Source organism: Mya arenaria, chromosome 9 (genome assembly GCF_026914265.1).
Source record: "Mya arenaria isolate MELC-2E11 chromosome 9, ASM2691426v1".
Classification (NCBI taxonomy): Eukaryota; Metazoa; Mollusca; class Bivalvia; order Myida; family Myidae; genus Mya; species Mya arenaria.
The window spans coordinates 11601868-11621648 of NC_069130.1; the positions used below are offsets into that span (position 1 = coordinate 11601868).

The 19781-nt window shown below is 36.0% G+C and overlaps 1 protein-coding gene across 1 annotated transcript; it reads right to left on the reverse strand.

Annotated features, from left to right (window-relative positions):
- Positions 1-718: 718 nt before the first annotated feature.
- Positions 719-18487, reverse strand: LOC128203367 (large subunit GTPase 1 homolog). Its single transcript, XM_052904767.1, has 13 exons — positions 18283-18487; positions 15275-15401; positions 13383-13500; positions 12862-12948; positions 12472-12558; positions 11119-11262; positions 9751-10324; positions 8696-8797; positions 7823-7966; positions 7191-7314; positions 3265-3344; positions 2571-2741; positions 719-1925 (listed from the first exon to the last, which is right to left on the reverse strand). The coding sequence occupies exons 1-13, from the start codon at positions 18373-18375 to the stop codon at positions 1761-1763; spliced, it is 2016 nt and encodes a 671-aa protein (XP_052760727.1). The 5' UTR covers positions 18376-18487; the 3' UTR covers positions 719-1760.
- Between the last annotated feature and the right edge of the window lie 1294 nt (positions 18488-19781).

A 19781-nucleotide genomic window follows, 5' to 3' on the forward strand; every position in this document is an offset into this window, starting at 1 on the left:
GTGAGACCTTTGGGAGCGCAGCCCTGAACACCATAGGCTCCGTTATTAGCAAAACCCACAGTCTTTAACATTTTGGTTTTAATTCATTTTATAAGTTGTTTAATTCGTATGTCAGTCAAGTGACAGACTGTGGTTCTTCAGCCCAGGGCTTTAAAGCTGCACTCTCACAGATTTACCATTTTTACAACTTTTTTATTTTGTCTTGAAAAGGGCAAATTTTGAGCGAAAGACAACCTTCCGTTAGATCAAGAATTGGAGTTAAATATGAAGGGTCTTACAACAAGCAGATAAACTTTTGAGGGCACTGTTTAAGTCTCTGGCTAAACCACACATGGTCAATTTGGTCACATTTTAATAACTAAAAGGCCATAACAAATAACTGATCAGGCTGGTTATTAGAATGCCCTTGTATGTCCACATACACATACATTGTGACTAGGTTTGATTATCATTGGATAAAAAAGTGTAAAGAAAGAGACAGTACCAGGTCACTTTTGACAATGAAATGGACTCAACTGAATCTGAAGCCAACTTGTCCAATATATTTACCAATAATGATTTTGAGACCAAGTTTTATGCAGTTTGGATAAAAAATTATCAAGCTAGAAAGCGGGAAACTGGTCGATTCCCCAAGCCATGTGAAGATCCAATAATGTGTCCCGTTTTTCAAATGGATGGATAAATACCTTTTTTTAATGTAAAAATACAAATAACATCATGTTGGTAAATATTTATTTCATTCAAATCATCAACAAGCAGCAAATAACAAATCAATGCAAACACATATTTAAAGTCACTTTTTCAACAAAAAGCATCAAAGTTATATATAATTATCATTCTAATAAAAAAAAAATGTAATTTCAAGCTCCAGTATCACACAGCGATGCCAATGCTTGACTTGGCCTTTAACAGGTGGTAAAGAGACATTTCTTGACTATCATTTAAGTCAGAGTTGTGGGTCTTGATTTTGTTTTTATTTTGTCACTGGTAACTTGAGTACAAAGTTTAAAATGAATAAATTAGATAGTTTCTTAAATTATGGCAAGGCTATATTTTTTGCAAATGACTGCAAACGCTAATGACGACATCAAGGTTATGACACAACTTTATTTTTTTCTTAAAAATAAAACAAGTTAACAGCTGATAAGCCAACACAATGTTCTTTTATTTGTGTAAAAAAATAACTTAATGTGAAAGAGCTGTACAAAAAGTGTTTATCTAATTTTCGTTAGCATGTAACTAATAATACTAAATACACGTTGTCTGATTCTACAGACAGTGGATTGCAAATGTTAAGATTTTGTAAACATTTCTACAATTGGCATAGTTATGCCAATTTCACATTTCCCATATCATCACGATTGTTTTTGTGTGTGCAAATACTCAGTCTGCCTGTACCTTTTGAAAGAGAAAATAATGGAAATAAGTCCAACAGCTGGAACAAATAACATCATAATTTTTATGTGAATAAAAGATTTAACACATGTACATCTTTTATCCCATTTATCAACAATCTGTACATCACATGAATGTTGGGATTATAATATTACAAAATAATCATTTGAACAGTTACAGATAAAGCCTTCTTCATGTTGCTGCATCCTTGTCCTTTCATTTTTATGGGGGAAAATATTACCAATATCATAAATATTTAGAAAAAAATGGAGGCTTTTTTTCTTTGGGGAAGCAGCCTGGAAAAAGCAGTCTTTAATGCATATAATAGCTGTGTCCGTATATCCAACATTTCATAATTCATATTTTCAGTACTTGTCTAAATAGCCATAAACTCTCCTCAATTTTTCTTTCTTCCCACGATTGTTGTGTTTCTTCCATGGTTTCCCCTCTAGTGAACCCTGACTGCCCGTGGGAGTGGAACCGGTACTACCATCCCAGCGGGAGGACTTGTTATGGACTGTGGAAAAACCCTGAAATTTGAAATAACATGTTCATGTTTCCTGGCTTGCGGCCTCAAAATAACCTTGAAAGGGAAATAAAAATCTATTATAACTCTTTGCCAAGGCAGCTATTACAGGTGCAAATGTGGTTGAAATTGCTGTATCTGTTACAAATCATCTGTTCTACAAACATCCTTTGTCAAAATCAGTCATGTTATAGATATTTTGAAATGATTTCTGAGCCTGAATCTCAATCTCAGACTCCAGACGTAAGTGAATGCAGCCCCTCTACTTTTTCTCTTCAAAAAACAACAGACAAGTAAACTATGGACAGTTTTTCAAAGTTTTATATAAATGGCTGCAGTGATCATTTTAGTGGTGATGTGTAAGCTTATTTATACTCACACTCGGGCCTTGCTTGCTGTGCTCAAATAAGGTTGTTATTTTCATTTTAGGTTTTTGGAGCATAGTGCACAGACAGAATGTAACCTTTGTAAGAGCTACCTTGGTTCTTTAACTTGCACCAGTGCATATCACAGGACCTCCCACTAGACGTTAAGTATTTTTTAGTTGTGCTGCGGGGAATTAAACCTGCGACACATCCATCGAGGCAGAACTGACAGCTGAGTGTGTTTCCACTAGACCACGGATCTATAATTTTTCCCCATCTCTTACCTTCTTAAAGAACTCGGAGTCGATCTTGCTGGTTTGTACTGGCTTTTCAGTTTGGTTCCCATCTTCTCCTTCCTGGCAACTTGGCTTTAAGTGTTTTGGTGCCCTGCTTTCAAAGTCATTGAACTCTACAGGGTCCATGTCTGGTGGTGGGTGGCAGTAGAGTAACTTCCCCTGATTAAAAAGAGAATAAAATAAATATTCATATCTTTCGCGAGCTGCATATGGAGACTTCTGCTAAAGTGGACCGCAGAAGAACCCTAATAACTTAAATAACAATACTCTTCTCATAAGTGCTGCATATTTACTAGACCAATAAATAAAAAGAATCAGGATAAACAACACCTCCAGAAAGTCCTTGTGATTGGAACATTAGAGTACTTCATTTTAGATGAAGATTTTCTATAACTTATAATGTTTCTGAAAAGCACTCCCCGCTAGACAATGAAATATTAGCCACTGATTAGGGAAACTATGAAAAGCTGCCTGATATCATTCTTTGCATAGGTGTAATCTATATAGTGGTTGAGAGCATACAACTAAAGCAACCTGTTACACCAACATTTTGTATGGAAACATACCTTTGAATATTTCAGATTTAATGATCAATTGTGTGAGTCCATTTAGAAGTACCATTACTTCTAATGGATTAACTTATATGTGAAGTTCTTATAATGTAAGTAATGGAAGTTCTTACATTGACAAAGTCCTTCAGCAGGTATCTTGATGACCTGGGTGTGTCTGGGACCCCGTTTGATGTCATAAACCCTCGCATCGCTGAAAACAAGTCATCATATAAAAATGATATTTTTTTAATTTAATGATAATGGCATAATGCCAAAACGTAATGTTTAAACAAGAGGGTCATGATGGCCCTAAATCGCTCACCTGAGTAAAAGAGTTTAACCTTTGTTATTAATATAGCTTGTTTCTCAAAGAATATTGAACAAGAGCTGTCAAAGTATGTGACAAATGCCCCCCAATGTGACATTGATCTATGAACAAGTACATAAAAAGTTGATCTTGCCTTTATGTGTCAAATACATATTGCAAGTTATATTAAATTGCCTCTGAGCATAGAAAAAAACCCCAATCATACTAAATGACAGCCAACACTCTTTATGTCCTCATATTCAGCATTCCATTGTGAATAAACACTTAGTGTATCTTTCACCTTAGAGGTAGGGACATGGGTCTTGCACACGACACGTTGTCTTGGTATGTCGAAAACATATGGCAAGTCATTTTAAAATCTGTCCATATAAGAGTAAGTCACAGCGCGGACACGACAGCCTATATTTTCCTTCAGGTTGCCATGGCAACCAGAGTTCTGCATGGAATTAATTTTTTTGAACAATTTTGAAAAAGCACTAACCAAGGATCATTCCTATAAAGTTTCATCAAAATTGTCCAAGCGGTTTAGGAGAAGAAGATGATTGTAACCAATTGTTGACACTTTTCCTTTAGGTTGCCATGTCAACCAGAGTTCTACATGGAATTAATTTCTTTGAACAATTTTGAAAAAACACCAACCAAGGATCATTCCTATGATGTTTCATCAAAATTGTCAAAGCGGTTTAGGAGAAGAAGATGATTATAACCAATTGTTGACATTTTCCTTTAGGTTGCCATGGCAACCGGGCCAAACAAAATTATGTGAACAAATTTAAGAGAGGTCCATGTAAGGACACTTCAAACCAAATTTGCTGAAGATCTATCAAGGGGTTCATGCGAAGAAAATGTTAAGTTTTTTTCACTAATTTTAGCTCTGGTGGCCCTTAAAAGGGGCCAAACAAAATTATTTGAAAAGACCTGACAGAGGCCCATGCTAGGATGCTTCAGACTTGAAGATCCATCAAGCAGTTAATAAGATCAAGTTGTTTAAAGGTTTTTCTATTTTTTTGCTCTGGTGACCCCTAAAAGGGGCCAAACAAAACCATTTGTAAAAGTTGAGAGAGGACCATGTAAGGATGCTACATATCAAGTATGGAGTCATTCTGACCTTTACTTTCAGAGGAAAAGATGTTTAAGTGACAAGACAATGTAAAAACAAATGACCCCTGAGCAAGGCCAATTTGACCCCGGGACAATAATTTGAATACCTTTGGTGTAGGTCCACTAGGTAACACTATATACCAAATATGAAAGCTCTAGGTCTTATATTTTGGAGAAGAGGATTTTTAAAGTTTTATTATATAAGACTATATAAAAATATTGAAAACCTAAGCCTAGGGGCGTGGCCAATTTTGACCCCAGGGCTAAAGTTTGAACAATCTTAATAGTGGTCCGATAAACAATGCTTCATACCAAATATCTAAGACCTTCGCCTTTTGGTTTCGGAGAAGAAGATTTTATAAGTTTTCAACATATACATATATAAGGAAACCCATGACCGCCCGGGTTGGGCCATTTTTTGACCCCAGGGCCAAAGATTGAACAATATTGGTACAAGTCAACTAGATGATATATCATGCCAAATATCTAAGCTCTTGTCACTATTTGATTTTACGTGTGTATCTATATATGTATATTTGTTATTAATTGTTGTATGTGGCCCATATTGAAAATTGGTATGTGTACTAAATATGTTATCCAGTTTAAATTAAGACTTTACTTGTCTTTGTGAGTTCAGAGAAGATTTTTTAAGTTTTCACTATAACACATATAGAGAAAACCCAACAGCCCCAGGGTGTGGCCAATTTTGACCCCAGGGCCATAATTTGAACAAACTTTGTAGAGGTCCACTAGACGATGAATCATGCCAAATATCTAAGCTCTAAGCCACGTAAGTTCAGAGGAGATGATTTTTGAAGTTTTCATTATAAACATAAAGAGAAAACCCATGACACCCGAAGGGGGTGGAACCAATTTTGACCCCAAGGCCATAATTTGAACAATCTTTGTAGAGGTCCACTAGACGATGAATCATGCCAAATATCTAAGCTCTAGTCCAAGTAAGTTCAGAGGAGAAGATTTTTGAAGTTTTAACTATAAACCTATCTAGAGAATACCCTAACCCCCCTGGGCGGGGCCAATTTTGACCCCAAGGCCATAATTTGAACAATCTTTGTAGAGGTCCACTAGACGATGAATCAAGCCAAATATCTAAGCTCTAAGCAACGTAAGTTCAGAGGAGATTTTTGATTTTTTTTAATATAAACATATAGAGAAAACCCATGACCACCCAGGGGCGGGGCCAATTTTGACCACAGGGCCATAATTTGAACAATCTTTGTAGAGGTCCACCAGACGATGAATCATGCCAAATATCTAAGCTCTAATCCAAGTAAGTTAAGAGAAGATTTTTGAAGTTTTCACTATAAACATATAGAGAATACCCTAACCCCCCGGGGCTGGGCCAATTTTGACCCCAAGGCCATAATTTGAACATTCTTTGTAGAGGTCCACTAGACGATGAATCATGCCAAATATCTAAGCTCTAGTCCAAGTAAGTTAAGAGGAGAAGATTTTTGAAGTTTTAACTATAAACATATCAAGTATACCCATGACCCCCCGGGGCGGGGCCAATTTTGACCCCAAGGCCATAATTTGAACAATCTTTGTAGAGGTCCACTAGACGATGAATCATGCCAAATATCTAAGCTCTAGTCCAAGTAAGTTCAGAGGAGAAGATTTTTGAAGTTTTCACTACAAACATATAGAGAAAACCCATGACCCCCCGGGGCGGGGCCAATTTTGACCCCAAGGCCATAATTTGAACAATCTTTGTAAAGGCCCACTAGACGATGAATCATGCCAAATATCTAAGCTCTAGTCCAAGTAAGTTCAGAGGAGAAGATTTTTGAAGTTTTAACTATAAACATATAGAGCATACCCATAACCCCCCGGGGCGGGGCCAATTTTGACCACAGGGCCATTATTTGAACAAACTTTGTAGAGGTCCACTAGACGATGAATCATGACAAATATCTAAGCTCTAGGCCAAGTAAGTTCAGAGGAGAAGATTTTTGAAGTTTTCACTATAAACATATAGAGAAAACCCATGACCCCCCGGGGCGGGGCCAATTTTGACCCAAGGGCCATAATTTGAACAATCTTGGTAGAGGACCATTTGGTGATCCTACCTACCATATATCAACAGCCTAAGCCTTGTGGTTTGGGAGAAGAAGATTTTTAAAGTTTTTCCATTGCCATGGCAATCATGAGTTCTGCATGGAATTCAATTCTTTGAACAATTTTCAAAGGGGACCACCCAAGGAACATTCCTGTGAAGTTTGGATGAAATTGGCTAAGCGGTTTATGAGGAGATGTCGTTTAAAGTAAAAGTTTACGGACGGACGGACGGACGCCGGACAAATTGTGATCACAAAAGCTCACCTTGTCACTATGTGACAGGTGAGCTAAAAAAGTTTTGTTTGTACACTTTAACATATTTTTGATTTCTTGTAAAATACTGTTTTCTGTAAAAAGCTCAAATTACCAATTTTGTGTTGTTTTATTTCATATTTTGATATTTTGTTTTTACTTTTGTCATATTCGCATACTATTGCAGGACCAAAATTAAAAATAGCTTTCAATTGTCAACTTTCTTTAATATTAAAATTAGTTAATTGATTTAACATCATTTTTTCTGAAGATAAATATTTCATTTATTTTCCTTACATCCGTACACATTGAGCACTTCATACGCTGTTGGAGGCCTGTCTGGGTCATCTCCTTCAGGCGGTGTTGGCAAGATAATCCCGTACGTTGACGCAAACATCCATCGAGGCAGTCTCTCGCACAACTAGGAGAAGAAAGGTAAATACAAAAACCTCAATGAAATGCATGGCTGGAAATTTCTCTCTTGGGTGGGATTTGTAAAGATGGCGCGATGATCAAATAAACTTAGGTAGGCTGGCCTTAAACATCAGCAATAATCAATTTGCATCAAACTTTAATCATTGACTTCAAACCATAAAATACAAATGGAAAATATCATAGTTGCATCCAAATATCTTATATCAAATTTTGCGCTAGATGAATGTATATAAGAAAATTATTTTATTATCATTTATCTATTAACTTACATGTATATATAAAAAAAAAAAAAAAAATTGGGGGGGGGGGGCTGGGTGGTGGTGGGGGGAGGTATTTATTAACCAACTAACTTAAGTAAAAGAGTATATTCTGTGCATTTTGATTGGAACATAAAAAAATAACTTGCCAATAGTCTAAATTGAATCATTAAGGCATATCTAAGGATAAGGATAAGAATAATATTGAATACTGGACCAGATCTGATTTAATCTTACCAGTGAAGTGGGCGCAATGTGGTCTCTCATCTGATCAATGGGCAGAATCCCACTGACTACGAGATCTGCCTTAGTTGTGACAAACGAGGGGAAAACCAGGCCGGGACAATCGCATAACATCAGGCTGGAGTCAACAAACAGTGTCTGTAAAAAAAAAAATATTCAAATTGTGTACAGTAGTAAATTATCAGTAAAAGTAATCCCATCATAGGACAAAGCTTAGAACAGATTGTCCAGGTAAATTACAAAGGAGGAAAAACCAGGGCAAGGTCGTGTAGGGTAGGGTAGTCACATAACATCAAGCTTGGGCCAAATGGTTACATATGATATATACAAGTTTCCCAAATAAGAAAATAAAATTCTCCATTTGTTTATTTAAAAGAAATATTTGTTCATCAAAAATTGGCCCAATGGAAGAACTGGTGTTTTCTAACAGAAAGAAACTTTTATCAATTTTTTTCACCCTATTTTTGGAAGAATTCTTAATTTCTAGGCCAAATTGGAATTCCAAATTTGAATCAAAATGACACTTTTTCTAAGTCAGAAATAGAAGGCCAAGGCACAATCCCTAAAATGGTGAAAAAAGCACACTGTATATATGGTCAATACTAAGTAGATTGCAAATTTCTTTGGACCCTTTTGAATCACCAATAAAAATAACACAATCAGTCCGCTGTAAGAAACATGATTTGGCTGGTAACCTGAAACAATCTTCCCTTTTCTTCGACCTAGAAGATTTAAAATGTGATGCCATTAATTAACTACCTGAAAAACAACAGTAACTTGAATATTTTCTGGTTTAAAATTAACAGCAAGACTGAATCATGAAAAGTTTGTTAAAAAAAACAATGTACAGTTCCTTTCCAAATTTACCTGAAAGTGTTTGGTCCGGCCTGGCGTTGCGGATACTGGGACTTTCTTCATCTGCAGTATGGCATTGATCGTGGAACTTTTACCGACATTGGGGTATCCAACCTGACAGGAACAATATACACAATTAATTTTCATATTAACGTCACTCAGTTTTTCAAGCATTCTCTAAATTCCTTAAAAAATCACAAACATGATGGTAATTGTAGTTATTTTTCAGGGCTTTTTCTATAGTACCCACGGGTCCGACTATCAGAGCCATTACCAAAGCAAAATATATCATACTTTTCTTCAGAAAAAAAAACCTACCCGGTAATCAAACAAAAGCAAAAAGAACCCTTTTTTTATGAGTCTTTTTACCTGTTCATTCAACATACTAATTAATCATGTGATGTAAAGTTTTGTGAATAATTGAATTCAGAAATCATTGATTTCATCACATTCAGGGATCTATCAGTATGAAATATTATGTGTCATGATTTATTGCAATGGATATTTACACCCCAAGGATTGATATTTCAGCCATTTAAGGTCTTTTGAAAGGGAAAAGAAATATAATGATTTCCTCATTCGCAGGAGACTGAAAAGCTTGTTCTTTTAACTGAAAAACTTCAAAATTTAGAAATATTCGGGTCTCAAAATTTACCAAAATGTCGAGGGTCTTTTCCCCAAAATGGGCAGAAAAAGCCCTGTTATCATGAGATTGCATTTTCTGGAGTCATTGGAGCGTGATTTGTATTTCACAGAATGGCAAAATTTACAAGGCAGTTCATTTCTCCCTGCTACATAAGAATGAGGCATTAAAGGTGAGGGTATTATTTTTTGTTGTTTTCTAAAATTCTCTTTGTGTAGTGAAGTATGCAAAGTGAAAAATACTTGTGGTCCAAGTTTCATAACGATCCTTCCACCAATGTAAGAGATTGATCAGACACCAAATTCAAGGCTCAAATCCTTAATCTTGATTCTGTATGGTTCCAACATGGTTCAAATACACAGAGGGCTTAGGATGCATGTATTATAATAACTATGCATAAATAACTATATCTGTAAATTGTTACCATGCCAACAGTAGTCTGTCCTTTTGTGACCTTCTCTGCAGTGTGTAGTTCTTTAAACAGACACAACAACTCCGGGCCAGTGTACATATGGGCTGTATTACTGATCTGCAATGTCCGTAACTTGGAGCACACACCACACAGTGTATTCCCGACAGTTTTTTCAGTTTCAACATTCCCAACATCCGAGCACATGCACAATTTAGTATTTTCTGATCCTTTACTAATGTCAGTCTCTGCTTCATTTGTTGTCTTTTGTTTGTCTTGTGAACAAGTATTTGGATCAACCACATTTTTTCCTGAATTTATATCACTGTCAATGCTGCTCCCAACTTTCTGATGATCACTAATGTCAGTACCCTCTCTTTCATTATCCGCATCATCACCACTATCAACTTCATCATCCCCAACCTCATCATCACTGTCCTCATCCTCATCATCACCCTCATCATTGTCATGTATCATTTCCCCCGCCTCTTCCGCCTTTTGCTCCGCCTCTTGTCGAATTGTTTCCGCCACTGCTGACCAGAAGGCAATTCTGATCCCTCGTTCCGTGAAATACTCGGCCCATACCTGCCTAAAAAAAAGAATGATAAAGTTACATATACACATATTATGTTCATCTTTCCATATTTTCTGCTCCGCCTCATATCGGCTTGTCCCTGCCACAACTGGCTTGAAGGTGTTCTGGATTCTTCGCCCTGTGAAATACTCCTCACAAAGTCATCCCGATAAGAACCGGCTAACGGCCAAAATAGACAGTTTAAAGTTGGGCTGATTTCACTAGAATAAGAAAAAGCTGGTCATATACTTTACTATTTGAGTCAGTTCAACCAAAAACTTATTGAAAACCCTGCGCCCATACATTAGAAAAAAACATATAATTTAGAATTAAGCATGAAATGTACATATTTCCATATCAATTTTTAACTTTGCTTCACCTCTTGTCAGGTTGATGTCACCACTGCTGAACAGAAAAGAATGCTGACACCTTGCTCTATGAATAATTGGCAATTATCTCCCTAAAAGATAATTATAATATAAGAAAATGCATATAACCCTTGGCAATTACTTCCCTGAAATTGATTAAAAATTGAGAGAATTACTCACAAAATCTACATCTTCTCATATTTTTTGATCCACATCTTACCAAAAGACAATTCAGGTGCCTCGTTTTGAGAAATCCTCAACCCTCACGTTAACTCCCTAAAAAGTATATTTCCAATCTTAATTTTAACCCAAATGATGACAGACTTATTAAAAGAAAATATATATGTAACTGTTAACAAATAAACACATGCCAATGGTAAGAAAAGGAAAGTATGAATAATTGTTTGATCTATTCAGTCTCCTAATCCCCCCATACCATACCTTTGTTTATCAGTGAGATAGTCAGCCTTGTTGATCAGGAGTAAGCAGACTTTATTCTGGTCCACCTCGCTCACGTAGGACTCCAGGTCAGCGCAGTAGAACAAGAGAGGGTTCCGTGCATCTACGATCTGAACGAGGACATCACTGGAATAAAAATAAGAATGATTATATTATCATATGCCTATTTATTTAAGCTTGATTATAAAAACAGCTTAAATTATAAACAAACAAGAGCCAGGCAGAGGGACACCAACCCATGTTTCACTCTGTTGTTGTTTATTTTAGTCTAGAAAGGCTGGGGGAATAACTCGTTATCTATAAGCCAGAGTTATGGGCCATGCTACACATGTAAATTGTCTCTACATGTGTACCAACTTTAATTTCAATATCTTGAGCAGTTTTTAAAGCTGCACTCTCACAGATGGATTGTTTTGACATTTTTTATTTTTTTTTGTCTTAGAATGAGCCAATTTTTGCGTAAATGTCTGAGGACCAGTGATATAAGACTGCTGACAAAGGATAAGAATGCAGTTTTTCATATTAACATTAAAAAATCGATGTTTTATGTTTAATTTTCGAACGTAAATATTAAAAACTGTGATCTGATATTTTGTCACCAGTCTTAAATTACTGGTTTCCAGATATTTACGCAAAAATTTATTCATTCCATTACAAAACAAAAAAAGTTGTCAAAACGGTCAATCTGTGAGTATGTAGTTTTAAGATATGGCAAAGTTTGCAACATTTACAACACCCCTAAGGGTGTTCAGTTTGGGGTCGTTCAGTCTACGTTTGCATGATACCAGTACAATACCAGCATTAATATGTTACAGTATCACTGGGGAAAATAAGACATGTACTTGTATCAAAAACAAAAGCGCAACTTGTCTGGGGGGGGGGGGTCCCCAGTTGAGAAAGGGGCATAAATCTATTTTAAGCATGGAAAAGGGGCATTACTTAAAAAAAGCAAGTATTATGATAAAGGGTCATTACTTAAAAAAGTAATAATCAAGTATTATGAAAATGGGGCATTACTAAAAACATTTTAAGGAAGTGTTATGAAAAAGGGGCATTACTAAAAAACATTTTAAGGAAGTGTTATGAAAAAGGGGCATTACTAAAAACATTTTAAGGAAGTGTTATGAAAAAGGGGCATTACTGAAGAACATTAAGAGCTATTGTTCTTGTCGTGCTATATATGTACACATTGTCTAAACACTGTAAACTTAGTTTCATATGAATATTATCTTAAAGATAAATCTTGGTATAACAAGTTATTCCATGTATTATTATTTAATTGAATTGGCTTATATATTAAATTATATCAGCATTTAATTAAGGGCAAAATGGTACCTTCTTTCAATCACTCTCCACAGTTGTCTCCAGAAATCCAGATTCTTCTCATAAGGGGTCATCACAATACGGTCATCTTCTTGGAGCCTTAAAAAGAACAAATAAGGTGTCATCACAATATGATCATCTTCTTGGAGCTTTAAAAAGAACAAATAAGGTGTCATCACAATACGGTCATCTTCTTGGAGCCTTAAAAAGAACAAATAAGGTGTCATCACAATACGGTCATCTTCTTGGAGCCTTAAAAAGAACAAATAAGCGTCATCAAAATACAATACGATCATCTTCTTGGAACCTTAAAAAGAACAAATAAGCGTCATCAAAATACGATACAATCACAATTATGCAGGTGTGCTTTCCACGAATAGAAAATATTCATAAAGTTCTTACATGGCGAGTGATCGCCTCCAGTCCAGGAAAGCTTGCTTCTCATTCTGATCGAGTTCGGAGGCGGTCGTCTCACTTGTCCAAGATGGCCTGAAGTAGAGTTTACAAGACATAGTGTGGTCTCTGCTTAGCCTGATATTAACATGAATATAAGTTGCAAGACTTTTTTATAAGCCTTTATACTGATATAAAAATAAACAATCTTTAACAAATGAATTTTCTAACAAAACAGATTTCTACCACAAAGAATCGAGGGTCCATTTCATTATAACTCCTTATTGATACATGTATGTACCTAGGAAAGCAGTACAACTGTACGAAACCACTCCTAGGTGTTGGTTAAAACGATCCCGAGAATCACTCTCTTGTCAACTTATAAAGACTCATAACTTGTCAAGACTATTTCAAACAGTTCACACAAAACTTGAACCAATACAATTATAACCTAATGGTTTAAACAATGACACAAGATTTTTATATTTAAATTATCAATGTTTGAACAAGCAAGCAATTTAAGTATTTACCTGCGAGGGATTCTAAGAAGGGCCTCATGTTGCTTATGGAGGCCCTGAATGGTTTTAATTTCCTCAGCCCTAGGAAGGCCTCCTGATTCCTGTGATATGAACTTTACATTCAACTTCTCTGTAATGAAGTAAGGATTGAAAATATCAATTAAGTTTAATTGTTATTTTTATTTCCTGAATCCTTTGCGGAATTATCTCAGCAGAAATATATTTCCAACACGCACGCACGCACGCACGCACGCACGCACGCACACACACACACACACAAAAATATATATATGTACACAAATCTTCAATATTCATTATCTTAACAGGATTAATGATGATAGCATAGCATAGGTAAGGTGCAGGAAAACACATTGATTTTTTTTTTTGAAATACCGCAATGATTTTTTAAACCTTTGCATATCACAATACATTGGATTTAGTCAAAATGTCTTTCCGATCAACAATCAAGTGGGTATCGCCGCAAGGTTGTTATGAATTAAATTTCACAGAGTGAACTGGTGTATGCAGCTTTTATTTCCTTTGAAGTACAGCCCTCTTTTTCATATGACAGAGAGACCACAGCATAAAAGTTATTTAAGTAGGATATTGGCCAGGTTTTAAAAAGGTGTGCTGCAGATAAGGGACAAGGTGTTAAGGGTGAAGAGGGCACATTGAAGCGGGCCGTGAAGATCTCAAATACTATAAATTTGACATAAAATGTTAGAAAGTTTTAAATTGGTTAAGTAGTTTTAGATTTTATCTGCAATACAGGGCTCTCGCGAGGGGGCGACTTGGGCGAAGTGGTCGCCTAAAATTCCCAGACTTCGCCCATTTGTATCATCAAAGCGACATTGACTTCGCCGAAAATTTTAGCACATTGTAAATCTGTCAATCAGCGAGTATTTGGCCAATGTCCCATTAGTCAAAACATCACAATAAGCCATTCATACAAATTGGTAATCTCCTAATCCGATAATTGGGCCGTGTCATCCAATTACCAAAACATCGCCAGTAGGCGGAGCTATTGAAAGTTAACCAATCAGAATGTGCATTCAGAAGACTCTGATCAAATGATATAAGTTCGTTAAAATGAGATAGAATTGGAGACATAATTATGAAATATCGTGTCAAGCATTAATTTAAGTTAAAAAGTAATTAATATATGTATTGAATAAACAATGCAAGACATTTAAACATTGTTGCTTTTGAAGCAGACGGTCATAGCCATCTCCGGCCATCGGCAAGTAAGCGCTAAGAAAATCAATAACGTACATGACGTATCACCAAATATTTGATTGGTTTTAGTGAAATGTTCATGATGAAAAATGATTTGTAAACACAAAAAATATTATTTTTTTGCTTTATGTAGAGTTTACTTACAGTAATTTTCTCCTGTCACAGTTACGTTGTCAAAAAAAAATCGGCGAGATCGCCATTTTGTCAAAACAATTTTCCGAGTTAATTTTTCAACTTCCCATTATGTATTGGTAAAATTTTCATCAAGGACACTGATTTAAATGTCATTTGGTTCTTAAATGTCAGCATAATTAAAATTATTTAGCCAGAAACAAGTAAATAACAGCACAGCTGAATGTGACATTCGTACCCTATCCCGAACGTACCAAAACAAGATTCGTCCCCCTACTTTATTGACAGTTCATTTATGGGGTCATTATGATTATTTCAAATCCTTAGATGTATTTTTTTGGTTCATTTTAGATGCTATTTGGAGATAAACTATGTGACATTGACAAATACACTTTTGCTGAGCCAAAAATGACTAAGAATGTTTTAATACATGTATACAAACGTTAACATGTATGGAATACATGTTAACGTTTGTATACATGTATTAAAACATTCTTAGTTAAGACTTGTTAGTAACAAATGATATATTTTTATACCAGCTGTGAACTCGGTTCCTGCAAGTTCAGCAGTTGTAAGGAAGTCATCTAGGTTGTTCTGCTCAGTGACTGACTGAAGGTTCAATCTGCCCCATTCATAGCCATCTTGCAGTTCTGAGGTGTGGAGCTGAAACAAAATACCAATTTGACTTTGACTACATCCATAGGAGGCCGCCAGAAACTATTACAAGTGAGCAAGGGGCAGCTGTTGGGTTTCTGTAGAAACTAAATGGAAGTGAGAGGCATATTTGGTACTGACTGCATTAATTTACCCAAACTATGGACCGAATGATTATTTCGCCTCAAACTATAACATGTTTCTGATAGATTATGGACATAAAAACACAAGACAGTTTCATGCATCAAATAGGTCCAGGAGTATTAGATTCAGGAGTATTTAAGAGTGGAGTTTTTGACATGGAATAAGTCCTCTCATGAACACTGTCAAAGGTGTAAAAGTATAAATAAATTAAGTATATTGTTGTGTTGGGAATCGGATAGAAAAAATACTATCGATAATCGGTTTATAAAACCGATCAATGATCGATTATTAATCGATGTAATCATTATTTAATTATCTTTGGTCATAATGTATAAGGCATACAGATATAGTACATGCACCAGTTTTAAGCACCAATGTTCCCTTACAATATTGTTTGAACTTTTATTTGTATAAACTACATCATTTTTTTCAGAACGCAACTACATTGTATCTTTCAGTGTTTACAAGTTTCTATTACAGAACATGAGACCACAGGCTCTAATTTTTGTCTTACATTTTATTTTAGTATTGTATACATTGTGTAAAATAAACACAAAGAGATCAATTTCTTTTTAATAATCGGTCAGTAACAAGTACAACAAGCAGTTGAATATTCTATATGTTTTACATGAACATATCTTTTCAGAAACCTGAGAAAACTAAATTCTTACACGGTACGAAGTAAACGGAAACATGTTTTAAAAATCAATTTTAAACCACAAATGTGAGAAGTTGATAACCAATCCTTTAGCAGTTAAATTACAAAGAAAATTTAAGGTACTTTATTGACATACTGACTTGATAAGAATATGACAAGATAACTTAACATAGTAACACCTCAACATTCAACATTAAGTAGAAAAGAAAATTAGTTGGTAGCAGTTGCGTCCCTTATTTCTTTAATCAATTGTTCAAATTTCACTATCGATTGTCGCCGATGTAGGCCTTTCCAATCAATTGTGGATCATAATCGATCATCTGCATAACAGTAATATTGGTGTTGTTTTCAACTACTTTAGTCTTTACGAATGCCCCCACCCCTCCGAGTCCTTTCTGACCATCTTGAACGACTCCAGCTTTTAAAAATCTTGTAAATTCTGTCCAACAATTTCTTCAATGTACTTTCCAAAAAATCTCGAATAAAGATTAATAAAATAACGTTTTAAGGCCAGTAATTACAGACCAGTGTCCCTAACCTGCATATGCTGCAAACTTCTTGAGCACATAGTTGTAAGCAACGTTATGAAGCACTTCGACAGTCACGATATCCTCACAGATAGCCAACATGGCTTCAGACGTAAGCGTAGCTGTGAAACCCAACTTGTAACACTGGTTGATGAACTCATATCTTCTATGAGTAACGGAAAACAGTTTGACCTCGCCGTACTCGACTTCTCCAAAGCGTTCGACAAGGTGCCACACAGACGACTCTTGGCTAAACTAGACCACTACGGTATTCGAGGAACTACTCTGCCTTGGATTAGATCGTTTCTGTCAAACAGATCCCAGAGGGTAATTGTTGATGGCGCTACGTCCGAGCCAGCACCCGTAGTCAGCGGAGTCCCACAGGGAAGCGTACTCGGGCCCATATTATTTCTAGCGTTTATCAACGATCTGCCACTTCAGGTTTCATCCAGCACGAGACTGTTCGCCGATGACTGTGTGGTTTACAGACAGATAGACAACCAATCAGACTGCAACCAACTACAAACTGATCTACACAACCTAGCTAAATGGGAAGAAAAGTGGGGGATGTCCTTCCATCCGGAAAAATGCAGCATCTTGCGGGTTCACAGGAAGAGATCTCCAACTGTACACGATTATAAACTTAAGGGCCATACATTAGAAACAGAAGACTGTACAAAATAACTTGGTTTGAACATCTGTACCAACCTCTCCTGGGACACTCACATCAGTAAGATCGCTAAGAAGGGCAACTCAACCTTGGGATTTCTTCGACGCAATCTACGTATCTCAAGTGAAGAAACGAAAGCCCGCGCCTACAACGCTCTAGTGCGCCCACAACTTGAGTATTGCTCAACAGTCTGGAACCCCTACACCAAAACACACATTAGGAGGCTTGAAATGGTTCAGAGAAGAGCTGCAAGGTATGTGACAAAACGCTATCACAACACCAGTAGTGTAACATCCATGCTGGAAGATCTTGGATGGGAGACCTTAGAATCGCGTAGGACCAAGGCACAACTGACCATGATGTATAAGATCGTGAACAACCTGGTCGACATACAAGCTGATTCCTACCTTACTCCCTCCAACCGCTCCACAAGAACCTCTAACAACAGGAACTTTACTCAGATATCAACTTCTACCTCTTACTACAAGTTCTCCTTCTTTCCACGGACCATCACAGAGTGGAACAAGCTACCATCAAGCATTGTTGAAGCCCCAGACTTGGTATCCTTCAAGCAGAGGCTGTCCACCGTCTTCTCTTAAGGGTTAGGGGTCAGTTACAATTAGCTTTCGAGGATTCTTAAGGCTGTGCCGGCAGTGGCCACCATAACCGGATTGGCTTAGGTTAAGGAGGTGAAAACGTAACTGACAATAAGTACTTTAGACTTTTTCTTCTTTTATCTATCCGCTTACTCTAATCTTTCCTATCATTTCATTCTTTTTTTTTCTTGACCCTATACCACCCGTCACATAAAAGTCAAGCGTGACTGAGATGACGTAACATATAGATGTAGATGTAGAGAAAATTACGAAGTTGGAGATTGGAAAAACTTACAAACGTTTCACCACCAACTGTCCTTGGTTTCTTTCCAAATCTGTCCTTGATTATTGCTTTTCCCAATCCTGACTGCTGTTTTTTCTTACCCATGCTGTATCTATTAAAACAAATACGCAAAAAAGGACTTTAAGGGAATATTATTAGTTGTTTTACACGTGTTTCGTAATACTACGTTATTTACACATGGGCGCCGCCATATTGGATATAGCAAAAGTGATGGTGCTAAAACTCGGTACCCTGTATCTATATTGGGAAAATCCGGTACCACAGTTTATGATACGGATTATGTTGATACCGGGTTTTTCGTCACAGTCGGCACCGGGTAATATAATATTCTCTTAAGAAATCCCGGTATCGATAGGCCCGGTATCAATGTCCACAGTATTCTCCTATGACTTTGAATTTGTTAAAAACAGAATAGTGAGTTTGATTAAAATAAAAATAGTATAAAAAAAACATGTATTAATAGGTTGGCAGTTCCGTTAAAATTACACACTTTAAACAAACTGTAAATCAGTGGAGTAAGAATAAAAAATATCCATTTTATTACATATAATGTTTTAAATAATAAAATGAAATAGTCATTTGATCTTTAAAACGCTGCAAAATTGTTATTACTTTTGTGGTGATATTCACGAAAAACTTCAAAGGCAAAACAGAGTAAAGAGGATAGGTATATAGGTTTATTTCTTGATATTTTTTCTCTCAATATTCTCGTAGAATTTGCGTTTTGTGAATTGGAGTACTTTTTTGTTGAACTTTGCACAATTGCTATATACATGCAATAAATAATGTTGAGTTTAGAACTCGGTCACCAGTATACCGGTACTGCGGTGTCTAGGTTAATTAATGCCAATTGGAAGTTGTAATTCGAGGGCTTTACGTTCGACTGTTGTAGTGCCTTCTATTTTTATAATTTCTATTTTCTTACACTAAGCATGGGAATTGAGGAGTCCTATTTAAGCAGGCTAGAAGGTGATATTTTATTTTTTATGACTGAGTAATGACTGTTGTAACGTGCCGGGGTTAACTTTCAAATGGTTATATATAAGATTTTCCTATTGGCTACGTTGCCAAATAATTTGCACTAATGATTGTTTAAAATGATTGGATAGTGAAAACAATTATCGTTTAATCAATGAAAGATTGGAATATTATCAGTTTTCATAGGTGTAATTGTTAAATTATCTTCCCTTTTCAATATCCTAGCTTTCCATTTAAAATTATTCTAATGGTATTATTTTAATGTACAGTAAGGACATTTGGGCTTACTTTCATGGCTTCTTTGTTTAAGGAGGCGCTTATCTATTAAAACGCTTGGCTTCACAGTTCTTACCATACTTATATCTATATTATATATAGATAGTTCGGTATAAACCCCTAGGGAATTAACATGTATATTTAATTACCGCTTGGACAAATAGTGGTTCTCGATTAGAGATAATAAACATATTACACCTTGTTTTATCAAGTCGTTTCACTTTCAGAAGCCAACA